A 13,132-nucleotide genomic window follows, 5' to 3' on the forward strand; every position below is an offset into this window, starting at 1 on the left:
GATTAGCAGTACTTATCAGCGCAACTCTTTGCGTTTCGATTTCCTTATTGCCTGGGTGCAGCTGAGGTGCCTCGGCGCGTCTTTGTACATGAAAGTGTATTTTGTGCTCTTCAGCTTTTTTTTCCCAGGTCAGGAAAATCAGTGGCGTCTTTAACAGGTGCTGTGCAACCTGTTCTGTTCCAAAACACCTTCAGAGCGTGTCTTCACGTTTTCTGTTTGCCCCAGCTGCTGACAGTAACTTTGATGTAGATCCTACAAATTATACTGGGTGGAAGGGACTAAGCAGGAGCAAATAGAGCAATATTTATTTTAGGAAAGAGAGAAATTAGCAGATTGTTCCTCTTGAGTAGGAATGTGGGAAGATTACAGTCTTACAAGCAGCACTGAGTTTCATTTAACAAGTGAAGATGTTGCCTTTTCTGCCAGGTAACACTAGTTACCTACAAATGGTAGTTTAGAAATCCACCGTTACTCTTCCTTACATCATAAAAATATTACATTTAGCTTTTTGCATTGATGCTTAATGTTCTGGAGGGGGCATTAAGTCTTGTAGGTCTTCAAGGATCCTATGAGTCTGGAGCCTGCTTTTATTTTTCCTTTAAACTGTCAATTTCGGCTTCATTATAGCCACATTCACTGTGAAACAAGCAGATAAAGCTTTAAAGGTGCAGTTCACCCTTTAGTTAATGTTTTAGATGGCATGAGCATTGTTTGAAATGAGTATTCCAGAACAGAATTCATACGGTGTTTAGCATATAACTGAAATCTATTCAATGGCGTGTAAAATATTCTACCCAACATCATTTGGCCAAATTTCCTTTGAACTGCTAAAACCAAAGTCATCATTGCATTTGATGTGAAAATTAAAACAAAACTGAAGCTTTATCATGTTGGGGTTATGGTGGTACCGGTTCAAGAGTGAAGGAGGTGAAGTAAATTGACCTTGGTAATCTAGCAAGTCCTTAAAGAGCTGGAAGTGGAACTGAGGTCCCTGTTCACAGACTTACATTTAGGCTAGCTCTTTAGTCTGGGAATGAGAGTCAGTGTTGCAAGAACCTGAGGTCACCAGGTATTTTTTTTCATCCTCCCACTGCATTCACCTGAAATCTGCAGTTCTTTCATAGCACTTGTGGGGAAGACTTGTGCCTCAAGAAGAGGCTCTTCAGAGCTACGTGTGCCCAAGTACTTTATTTGGTGGAGTAGATGGGATTTCATTTGAAATTGGAGCCTATGTTCTACTTCATGGCCTAGCTCAGGCAACCTAGATTCAACTTAAAGTAGCTCCATGCCTAACATAGGTAGAAAAGGATAATCTTAAGCAAGGATCTGAAAAAGAAACATGCAGCAAAGATTTACTGTAGTATCCCTTTTATAACCATTCAGATAGGTCTAGAACTTTTGTATGTTTCCTTTTTTAAGTCTGTTTTTACCAGTGCATTAAAAAAAGCGAGGAAACAAACAAAAAAAAATCAATAGAGCAACAAAATTAATTAATTCCATCCCCCCAAGCCTCTCTTCTTTATTGTTTATAGGCATATTTTAGGTAAGCTAAAGGATTCGTTTTAGTTTAAGGTCTACTGCAATGTACCCTATTGTCTACTTAAGTTCATTCTGCTGCCATTTTGCCAGCTTTAACTAATGGTTGAGCAGCTTCCCTCTCAGCCACTTTCCCCATTTTAGAAGCAGGAAGTTTGTTTTGCTAGCATGTTGCAGAGCTACCTGAAATGGCAACCATGGCCAGGAAGTAGGTCAGTTTGCAGAAAGTCTGCTTTTTGTGCTTCTGCAAATGAATATCCTGCCGCCATGCTGACACCACTTTGAAACCAAACAACTCTAAAAATCAACAGTGATTCAAATGCTTGACATTTAGAATTGATTGCTCTGCAGCCTGTTTCCTGTACTCCACTCCCGATTTCAATAGTTTGACTTAGGTGCTTTGTATTTTATTGCTCCACAAGAGAGGCGGGGCTAGGGATACTTTATAAAAGTGAATACTTTTTCACTTGAAGTGTTTGCTTTGTTTATGGCTGGTTTTGTGATAACATTTGATTGAAATGCTGAGTCCTTTCTGTGTTGATTTAATTTTGTTCATCCTTCCAAGTGGAAGAATTTGTCACAGACTGTAAAAATCTCTCCTGTAATATTTGTTTTCTTCACAAGGAGCTGTTTATGAGAATTCATTGATCTCCAAGTCAACCTATTAAAACAGTAGTCCCTTTTATGAGGGTTCCACGTACAGTACAATTCTGCAGCCACAATATTGTTGCATAAATTTACAAGATACTAAATTTTATGGCTTTTTAGGGCCCTTATTTTTCCATATGTTGAAGCCCCTTATAAATGGGAATCTGTTCATCTGGGGAGTTAGTTTGCAGGATGTATCCTAGTGCAATCCTCCCACTGAGAGGCATTGTGGCATGGAGCAGTACATGCTTGTAAGCACTTTAGCACAAGGATATGCCTGTACTAGTGCTTACACTTGTGCTTTCTTAGAAACGCACGTGGTGTCATTTCAGAAGTCTCTCAGCCATTTAGGCTCTTCGCAAAGTCCACAGAGGATATGAAGCAGCAGTGTCCCTCTTAATTACTGCTAGGTTATCTTCATCACCATCCAAATTTCTGATAGTGAAATCTAACAAAATTATGGCAGCAGTGTGTCCTAATTACAGTTCTTTAAATAGTGAAAATTTTCAAACAGTAAGAGCTACATTTTTAGGACTGCTGTATACTTGCCAACCTTATCTAAAACAGAAAATCAGGAGAAAATTGTTTGACATTCTGTATTGTATCAATTACAAAAGTTACTGACTTTATAGTTTCTCATTTGTATTGTATAATTACTTAAGGCATAAAGAATATATATATATTTTTTGAAATAGACGCTAATTTGGAAGATGATCTGTTTTTATCTAAAGCTCAATCTAGTTAAGGCAGAGTTGTTACTTGATACTGCTGGAATAAGGCAATATACCCTTTGTTTGGAAAGGTGTTTATTTCCCTTCATGGCTTGCTTTAAATCACTATGTGACAAACAATTTCTATTTAAAAGGGGAAGACTGTTGAGAGAAGCAATTTATTTCGAGCTCTGGCAGTAATTCAGCTGAAGTAGTGGGGTACATACACACTCCTTTGTTTTACTGCTCAGAATGAAAAGTAGAAAAAGTAATCAGAGTTGTAATGAGCACTGTCCTGCAGTCATCTTCAGTAAATGTCTAGTTGAGTGAGAAAGGCTTATTGCACAGCTTTGTTAGCTGTGCTTGTTGGAGGAAGTGTGACATTTTTATTCTTCTAAGGGAGAGATTTAAACTTTGTGATATTTCCTGTTTCAAGTCTTCCAAGGTGATTCTGTTCCCTTTGGTCCTGTAAAAACCATGAAAGATTTGATTATGAAAACCATAAACTCTTGCTAGTTTCAACAGAATCAATACCTAGACCACCTAAATTCTAACAATGCAAGATATGTATATTGGATTTCAGAACACAGTACAGTTTTATTACTTTTTAGAAGAGAATAGGTTTTTCTTTTCCAGCTTCAAAGTTTGCAGACATTCAGGTATTTTACCTACAGTTGGCCTTTTCAGTTATTTATTGTATCACACTCAGTTCCACATGCCTGAATTCTTCCAGTACTCTGATAGTTTGTGGCTGGACTACTGTACAGTTTCCAGTAAAATAGTATTTCAAGATGAGAGGAGTAACATGCCACAGAATGGCACAGGTGGTGTGTCTGCTGCTCAGGGTTAGAAGTGACCAGGGCAGCATTAGAGGATCAAGAAAAAAAAAAACAACACCTGCTGAAATTTGGAGAGTTTCATTTGGAGGCTCTGTCTGACTTCTGTGGTTCATTTTGGCACTTTCCATCACCTCCCTCATTTCTGTCAGTTCACAGCTTTTTACTTTATATCTCCATACCACCTTCTGCACCCTGAGCACATCAGTGGCTTTTCAAAGTCCAGGAGGCATAATTAACTCTGGAAGCAGTCCCATGGCAGTTGATGTAATTATTTACTGCTCCATTTCTAGAGGGATCAACCTCTCATCCTTCACACACTGTTTGCTGTGAAGCAATGGCATCTCCTTCAGCCAGTCATCAGCAACAAAAAAGTTGCATCGCAGGGAATCACAGTGTCCTGCAGTATTGTCAGACGCTCCTTAGCTATGTGGTTGTGCTGTAGGTTACCCACCTAGTCGCAGTCTCACTTTTACTGCTGTGGTTTCTTACTATTTATATACTTTGGCATTTAGGTTTCTGATTACTAGCAAGGATCAGGGAAAAAAAACACACTATTCAGGAATGTCACCAAAAAGAGTGGCTAGTCAGCATTCCTGTTCTTTAAATAGGTTAGTACTATGCAGGTTGAACAGTTCACATTTTTACAGGTGCCCGTGTGAATTTTGCAGTTCTTCCTGAGTACATTTGGAATTACTCTGAAAAAAATCTGTTCTTATGAGACTATTTCTATTTGGGAATGCATGCCTAGATTTCTCCCTAAATCTAGCACTTCCTACCACTGTCAGACTTTGTTTTGTTGGTGAGTTGCCTCAGTGTAGGTTGAAATATGTATGAACTCAGTAAAAATTACCTTTTTCTTTAGTTACTTTTCTGCTTCATTGTAGGTGCGTATAGCTGCAAAATTCATCACTCATGCACCCCCTGGAGAATTCAATGAAGTATTCAATGGTAAGTAAATAAGGAAAAATGATTGGTGATATTTTCTTCACATTTCATCTATTATAAGAGTCTAAGGCTGTATCACAATATACTGCTTTTAAGGTCAAGAAGTGGTAAGGGAAAAGCATGCTGTCATTCTGTGACTACATATGCTTAATGAAATGATTTAATAATTTTAATGTTTGCATTTGTACAGTTGAAAATTAAATGCATAAAGAGAAACATTTGATCAAAAAAACCAATAACCTACCTGAACTCTCTCTTCTCCAGATGTCCGGTTACTGCTTAACAATGACAATCTTCTCAGGGAAGGAGCAGCACAGTAAGTACTAATATTTCAAACACAAGTCAAATTACCATTGGAGATGCATATGTTTTCTTACACCCATCATTCTGTGACAGAGCAACCCATTTGTTGTACTGAGAGTAATCTTCTCGAATTCCTTATCCCCCCAACAAAATGCATAATGAAAGGCATGGATGATTCATTTTAAAAGCCCTAAATTGGAATTTGTGCTGTAGAGGCCGTATAAAACAGGAAGGCACTCTGCCAAAAAGTTTAGCTCTGCAGAAGAAGGGATGTCTGATCTTGTTGAAGCACGATTTGTAAAGCAAGTGAAGCCTGAAATACTGAGTAATCCTTAGCTGAAGTTTAGAAAAAGAACTGCCCTCAAAAAAGAAAAGCTTTCAAAATATCTTGTTTGCTTGCACAGGCTCATCAGAAGGTGCTTAAAGGTTATGTGTACAAGCTTTTTGATGCTAAGATTTTACTTCAAGCTAGGTGACATGTCAGTCAGCACGTCTTTACATAAGCAAATTGTTGTAAATGTTAGTCTAGTCATTTGTTTACCTTGCTGCTGTCTAAATTGTAGCTGGGGTGTTCCTCTTTTGCCTTGGCTTGCTCATATTCCCCCAGGCTGCCTGCTGTTCTGCTTTTGAACTCTGTACTTTCCTGGTCATCACTAAATAAACCTGTCTTTAGACCTGTTTTTTTATAGCTATCATCAATAAAAAGTATTGAAAAATTCTTTAAGAATGCTGAAGTGTATTATTTGCCGAATTAAGTTGAAAGTTTCTGTAATATAAGTCGCACCATGTACTTCTTGAGTCAAAGTAAATGTGCACGTGCAGCTAAAGTTCATGTTCTTTTAATTCTTAACAGTGCATTTGCACAGTATAACATGGATCAGTTCACTCCGGTGAAGATAGAAGGGTATGATGATCAGGTAAGAGAAAACTTTTTACACTTGAGGTTTGTATTACTACACTCTGCAAAAACAATAAAAAGCTTGTTTCATCAAGATATTGACTAGTTTCATTCCACTGACAAGTTATCACCTCTCCTCCTTCCCCACCACATCATTATACTACCAAACTTTTGTTCCTATAGAAGCAGCGTAGGTGAAATGTTCTCTTGAAGTATTGTCTGCTACTACCTAGTAACTCTAATTCATTGTTCCTTAAGTAAAGCTCCATGCTGAGGTCACTGAAATTCTAAGGAGTATGAATGATTAAAGATTATTGTTTATTTAAAGCTCTCTTAAAAATTCTTATGTTGCTACCTGCTTACAGTTTCTACTATGCCAGCAAAACAATTTTTTATTTTTTCCCCCTGAGAACAAGTAGCAAGTCCTACAGAAGATAGAAAGCTGGCCTGACCATCTGTTCCATTCTCTGAGCCAAGTACTGACCTAGCTTTTCTGGTGTCCCAGATATGTTCATGGCAGGCAGATATTTTTAAGAGGGCTGTCCACAGAAATAGCTTTGACAAGAGAAATTTACGGTACAACCTGAAAAAAAAAAGTCAATGTTTGGGAAGCCGGAGAATTATGGTGAATAAGACAAAGGAGAGGGAAGGTACAGTGCTGCTCTGCTGTGTACTTTAGTTCATGTATATTAGAAGTAGCCACATCTATATACCCTCTTGAACAGAAGGAAAGCTATTGCAATATGGAACATGACAATAAATGGTAAATTCCAGAGTAAAATTCTTCATTTCCTTTAGAAATGGGGAAGGAAAACAGCAAAAATAATTTTAAAAGCAAACCCACCTGTTTGTATTGTAAGAATGCCCAACTTTAAGCTAAATATATACATTATTTTAATACAGTCATTTCTGGGACAGAAGACTAAGTGTAGTATTACTGTGAAGAGCAGAGAGTTTACCTACAGCCTCATTACAACTACTCTTAGTTGAAATTATTACTGAAAATCCTTGTTTCTGTATGTGATATTATAGCTCAATGAAAGAATCTATTGAAACTTTGATATCTATTCAGATAGTCGGGGCAAAACACAGAACAGCACATTTACAGCAGCATAAGTATATCTTAATTTCAACTTCTTTTACAGGTCTTAATCACTGAACATGGTGATCTGGGCAATGGCAGATTTTTAGACCCAAGAAACAAACTTTCTTTTAAGTTTGATCATTTAAGGAAAGAAGCAAGTGACCCCCAGCCTGAGGACGCGGAATCAGCTTTAAAACAATGGAGAGATGCCTGTGACAGTGCATTGAGAGCTTATGTGAAAGATCATTACCCCAATGGCTTCTGTACTGTTGAGTATCCATTTTGTTTTACTGCAAGTTCATTGCTCTGTGTCAGGCAGTACCTTGAGCGGACTTTGTGCTGGGCAGCGCTGTTTGAATTCTCCATCCTCACTAGGGATTTTGTTGACTTTGGAGAAACAAATTCCAAAAGAGGGTGCAAATATTGTGGTATGCACACAGTGGTAAAGATGTATTAGACCTTATTTTTCGTAGTCATGACTGCCAAGCACCTTAACACCTGCAGTTAATAAAAAGGAGGCATTATTTGCACATATGTGCAAGTGGATGTGTTGGACAATGTAATTAGTGGTACATGTTCCCAGTGAGATACCACAATAGCAAGCCTCTGCAATGCTGCCATGAACAGAAATTAAGAATGGCTTTCCTTAGCTCTTGGGCCTTTTTAACTCTTTTTCTAAATACAGGTTTATGGTAAATCTATAGATGGGCAGCAGACAATTATTGCCTGTATTGAGAGCCACCAGTTCCAGCCCAAAAACTTCTGGTAAGACTATTTCAACATAGTGTATCTTCTTCCTTTACTAGTCCTCAAACAAACCCATCCTCTATGTCTTCTGACACAGTCTGAAGGGCAAGTAGTCTTGGGCTTCCCAAGAAGTTCTGTTTCTCATTCTGTAACCTGTTTTCCTTGCAGGGCCCTTGGCCAGTGTGGCTCAATGATCTATCCAGAGAGAAAGGCATTAGCAGTGCTAGATAGAGACCCCCCCCTTACATATTCCAGAGCAGACTGGAGCTAGTCTGTTCTGAAGCTGCATTTTATTCAGCTGTGCTTCAGAAATTTAATTCAATGCCATGTAAGGCACTGTAATATTGGTCATAAGACAGCAGCAGAAAGAACTTGCTCTTCTTAGTTTCGTTCTTTTTGTTGTTAGAGCTTTTTGGAAATAGTTTTCATGCTTTGATTGTTTTTAGGAATGGTCGTTGGAGATCAGAATGGAAGTTTACCATCACACCACCAACAGCTCAAGTGGCTGCAGTGCTCAAAATCCAGGCAAGTTACTTTTTCTGGCAATAACAGGAGAAGCTGCATTGTGCTTCTCTTACACAAATGCATTCGACTCAGAATGAGATGCTGAAATACAGCCAAGATGTCCTTCTCAAGTCAAGATGCTATTAAACTATACAATTCCAGAAATCAATTCTTAAATCTAGCATTCCAGACATCATCTACAGTCTGGCCTGTGGTTTATTATATAGCATTACCCTATAAACCTCCAAGTCTGCATCACTTTATAGGGCTAAAACCTATACCATGAATTCTTTTATAATTGCTCTTATTTCAACTCTAGGCGTTTACTGCATTAACATAATCTTGAACAGTCTTGACAAAGAATGAAACCTTTTAGAAAATCCATCCTGCTTTTAGTCTCCACGTAAGCAGAGAAGACTGGCACAACAATGCTGTTGTGCCATTCTGGTAGCATTTGGGGGCTCTAGGGATTATAAAATGAGTGTTAATGATAACCTGCATTTTGTCTCTGTGTTCAGGTTCATTATTATGAAGATGGCAATGTTCAACTGGTTAGTCATAAAGATATCCAGGACTCTGTACAGGTTTCAGTAAGTGTGCTAAAAGATTTTTTTTATAATAAATCAACTATTTTATTCCTTAAACATCTCATGAAACATACACTTCTATGACTACCTTCTCTTGACTTTAACGTAGTGCAATTTTAGGGTGACTAGTCAGTGTAGTTGTGTTTAGAGTCACCCAGGTACTCAGTGGCTTAAAGTTAGACTGTATTAGAAATTGAGGTCTCTATTGGAAAGCTTATCTTAGGAGTTTCAGTTAAAGAGGGCACAATATCTATCTACATGCAAGGGAAACGAACAGTAAGAGCGGTATACTAAGAGAAAATAAGTACTGTAGTACAGTAGAGGGAGCAACAGTGACAAAATCCCTAATCTATGTCATGAAGGTCTACTTCCCTTTTGCTCACTAGGGTGCAGTCCTGTTTCAGTTTGGAGCACAAGCTGTAGCCAAAACACACCTCTGTCTTGAACCTCACTGAGACATCCGTAGTGAGGGAAAGGAGCCCAGCTACAAACATGAGGTGGAAGCTGCTGATGTCATCCACTTCATCTATACTCAGCTTATCATTTGAAAAGTCTATTGTGTTGCTTTTATAAGTTGCTCTTAAACACACAAAAATTTTTTTTTCCCCTTTGTAGAGTGATGTCCAAACAGCTAAGGAATTTATCAAGATAATAGAAAATGCAGAAAACGAGTACCAGGTAAGATCAGTGGTTGTTAAATAAACATGATGGAATCATATCAATCTCCATTTACAGTTAATGGAAACATAGAAAATTGACCTCTAATTCTGTTTCAGGCTGAATCTGGTACTGACTGTAAGAATTACTTAGAAAAGAGCAGTAGTATTTGTTTAAAGAATATAGTTATAAAGCTATGTGTAAAGAATAATCAAGTTTGCTGTATAGTTATTTTAAAGGGCTTCAAATGGTGTCTGGAACAAGCATGGAAGGGGAGTGGGTGAGTCTAAGTATTTTCCTCTGTGACAGTTAAAAATACCGAAGAGGAAATTTGTGACAGCTTTTCACATTGTCCCAGCCTGTGTGCGAGGAGACTCGATACAGATAAGTCAGTGAAACACCTAAGGAGACCCTGCTACATTCACAGGGGAGTTTAATAGAAACCTTTTTACTTGCACACACACACTGGTGACTACATTATTAATTTAGTTAATGATGTGCCTTTGCCTTGTAGAAAGTGTTTTGTGCCTTTTACACCGAGTCATGCTTTCTCATAAATTACTGCTGTAACTGAATCTACTTGCCATTGCAGACAGCAATCAGTGAAAACTACCAGACTATGTCAGATACCACTTTCAAAGCCTTACGCCGGCAGCTGCCTGTCACCCGCACCAAGATAGACTGGAACAAAATCCTCAGCTACAAGATTGGCAAAGAAATGCAGAACGCCTAATGCGGAAATAAGGAGATTTATGAAATGTTTGTGTGCAAAAAAACAAATGTGGTCCTATGCCAAGTAGATGGTTTCTAAACCAGTGCAGCATTTTTCTAGGGCTTTCAAAGTTAACAGGTTTTCTAGCCTCAAAGAGAACTGTGGCGCAAATAGCGTTGTCTTTGTGTTTTGTGTTTCCTGCCACATAAACTTCCTGTTGTGACTGCATTTACTGATAGGTCATTTTAATTAAGCCACATTCATGGTTCAGAAGTATAGCTGTTTTCAGTCACTGATTGTACTGGTTGGAAAACTTCCTAGCTGGAAAAGCCCTATAAGTACAGTTGAGGGTACAGAGCATTCCCTTCACCCGCATACAGCGCTCCAGGTACTCCAGTAAGTTTGTCAAATCTGCCAATAGCTCAAGGCACTATGCTGCAAGATATAATAAATGCAAAAGACAATAAGTCCTCATGTATCCTTATTACTGACCTCCACAAAGCAAAAAGCCTGCAGGCTTAGATTTTGCTATATAAAATGAGTTTACAAGATCCTTTATAGAAATCCCTATGCAGCCAGCTCTTCAGGGATGTAATTTTTTTTTAATCTGAAGATTTGAGCCGTGTTCCCCTAAAAGTGAACATTTTTGCTCTCCCCTCCCTCGTGTATGTACGGTTATCAGACATCTGCATTTTTACAGAACTACAAGTTCCTGTGTTGAATCACTGCTGATCCCTGTAGGCTGGATCGTGATTAAAAATGCAGATGTCTACAGAATAACAGGTATGTTGTGCTTTAATGCTTTGTGGCAGGTTCATAGAATTTGTGTCACAGGTGTATGAATGGTGTACAAAATAAATAAACTTGCACCAAAGTGAGAGAAAAACACTTTTCCATTTTGTCTCAATTGTGGCCAGTTTCTTGTCATACTTACAGAGGATTTTGGAATTAATCTCTTCATTGCTCTCTAAATGCTTGCTCTATGTTACTTTCTTTTTTCCCTGTAAAATAAAAACCAGTAGTCTTACTAGTTTCTCGTAAGGGGAGGTTAAAGAGGCACGTATATGCCTTTCTCAGTCAGAACTCAGAAAATGGATTCACTGCAAAATGAAACCCCTTTGGTGAACTCACTTCGCTTTGTTTGCACTTGGCTATCACTGGGCCTTCTTGCAGGCTCCGGTTTTTAAACTGGGTAGTGTCTTCCTATTTTTAAATCCACAAAGGAAGAGGGTGGGAAGATAGGGATGGACTGCCTGTGCATTACGCTTAATGTTTTGCACAGTAATACCACAAAATAAGTGTGTCTATCCTTTGTGAGAAGTTTTGTCTAAATAAAATATATTTGTATTTGCTGTTGAGACTGACCGTTCATCCTACAGGCATCCTCTGTATCAAATAGTCTAGTAGAAATACACCGGTCTGTTTTAAAGCTATTTGTGTCTGTTCTTTCGTGGTCTCGCTTCTGTTTGCTCCTGATTGAAGGCAGGTCTACAGGTAACAGCCTGAAAGCAGGGGTGGTGTTGCTTCCAAACCCACAGGTGATGCTCCCACTGTGGTACCCAGACCAGGGAACTGAAGGTCTAAGAACTTTCAAATGAAAAGAAAACCAGTCACCCAGCTCTAATGAAGCACTTACTTCACCCCAGTGAAGACAGCAGGCAAGGTTATTCCACTCGTCGTGTGAAACACTAACTGCTGGATGCGTCCTGCACCGGGTGCACTGGACAAAGTAGAACTGGCTGCTGGAGGATTTGCACGCCACTGTGCAAAGAGCTACTCAAGGACAGTGCTTCTGCCAGTGGGGGGTTGCAGAAAGGGTTTCCTCCCTGCCCGCAGTGCCTAGAGGAGGTGAAAGGTTGTATGGGTGAGCACCTAAGGTGCTGTGGTCGGTGGCCGTGGTCCCATCCAGACAAGCACTGCAGCAATTCCAAGAATGTGAAGCTGAAGCAGGGCTCAAGATAAGACTGTGCACACAACAGAGCTTTTATCTGCCTCAAGGCTAGACTTTTCCCCATTCCAGGTTAGTTACGCTGCAAGTAGCTCACCACCACTTATTCCAGCCTTAAGACCGTTTCTATCTCTTTGTCCTTCTCCAAATCTTTAGCTAATCATCCTTTAGACCGGCTCATTCCCCGCCTGTCTCCTGGCCCTTCTCTCCCAGCAGCCTTCTCTACAGCAGGCTCAGCTATTCCAGTCCTAGCCCCTTCCCAGCTCCTATTTCTCCCTTGGAAAAGCAACACTTGGCCTGACTCACCACCACTGGGGCCCTAAGCAAGTGCCAGCCCCGCAGTGACAGACACCCAGAGGCAGTCTCATCCTTAGAGCCATCGGCTGCTGTCGCTGGAGACCAGAGGCTTCAGCAGAGGCTGAGGCCAGCTCCAGAGCAGGGTATAGCCTGGGCTGGCTCTGCTGAAGCGTACAAAAGTCAAAGCCTGACCCCAGATGAATCACAGGGAGCAGGCGCTGCAGCTTGACTGAGCCAGGGAAGGCAAAGCCAGCCCAGCGCTGCAGGACGGGCCCTACTAGCCCACACAGCAGCTGGGCTACCCAGCTGCCCATCATGGAAAGAGCTTTCCTACTTGTTTGCAAGATCAAAGCTTAAAGCTCCAGGATTCTGCCTGCGACACATGGCAGAAAGACTTAAAAGCAGCATCTCCAAAGGCAACACCCCCATTTTTCAAGCCTCGGAGCCCTCCTGCAACCTGCAAGGGGCCCTACACCATCCCAGGCTGCTAGCCACCTCCAGACAACAGCAGGTCATTAGTAGAGCTTGGGTCGGAGGAAAAGCCACCTGAGCTAAGGTGGGGAAAACAGCAGACTTACCCCAACGTCCTTGGGCGACAGACAAGGCATGAGCAGCACCTTGAGCAGCCCCAGGGTCTTGAGCCATTTTGCAGAAGCAGCTCGGGGACCACCATCCTCCCCTGGCAGGCTGCGGGTGAAAGCACAGGAGAGCAGAGGC

General features: G+C 40.2%; 1 protein-coding gene across 1 annotated transcript; it reads left to right on the forward strand.

Moving 5' to 3' along the window:
• Positions 1-4,617: 4,617 nt before the first annotated feature.
• Positions 4,618-11,050, forward strand: CAPZA1 (capping protein (actin filament) muscle Z-line, alpha 1; the record flags this gene model as incomplete). Its single annotated transcript, XM_009709679.1, has 9 exons — positions 4,618-4,681; positions 4,943-4,994; positions 5,835-5,898; positions 7,025-7,231; positions 7,649-7,728; positions 8,157-8,235; positions 8,733-8,804; positions 9,417-9,479; positions 10,051-11,050. Coding segments are annotated over 9 exons (822 nt in total), but the record flags the coding sequence as incomplete, so codon positions are not given.
• Positions 11,051-13,132: the final 2,082 nt, after the last annotated feature.

Source organism: Cariama cristata, unplaced genomic scaffold (assembly GCF_000690535.1).
Source record: "Cariama cristata isolate BGI_N322 unplaced genomic scaffold, ASM69053v1 Scaffold42351, whole genome shotgun sequence".
In the NCBI taxonomy this organism is placed as follows: domain Eukaryota; kingdom Metazoa; phylum Chordata; class Aves; order Cariamiformes; family Cariamidae; genus Cariama; species Cariama cristata.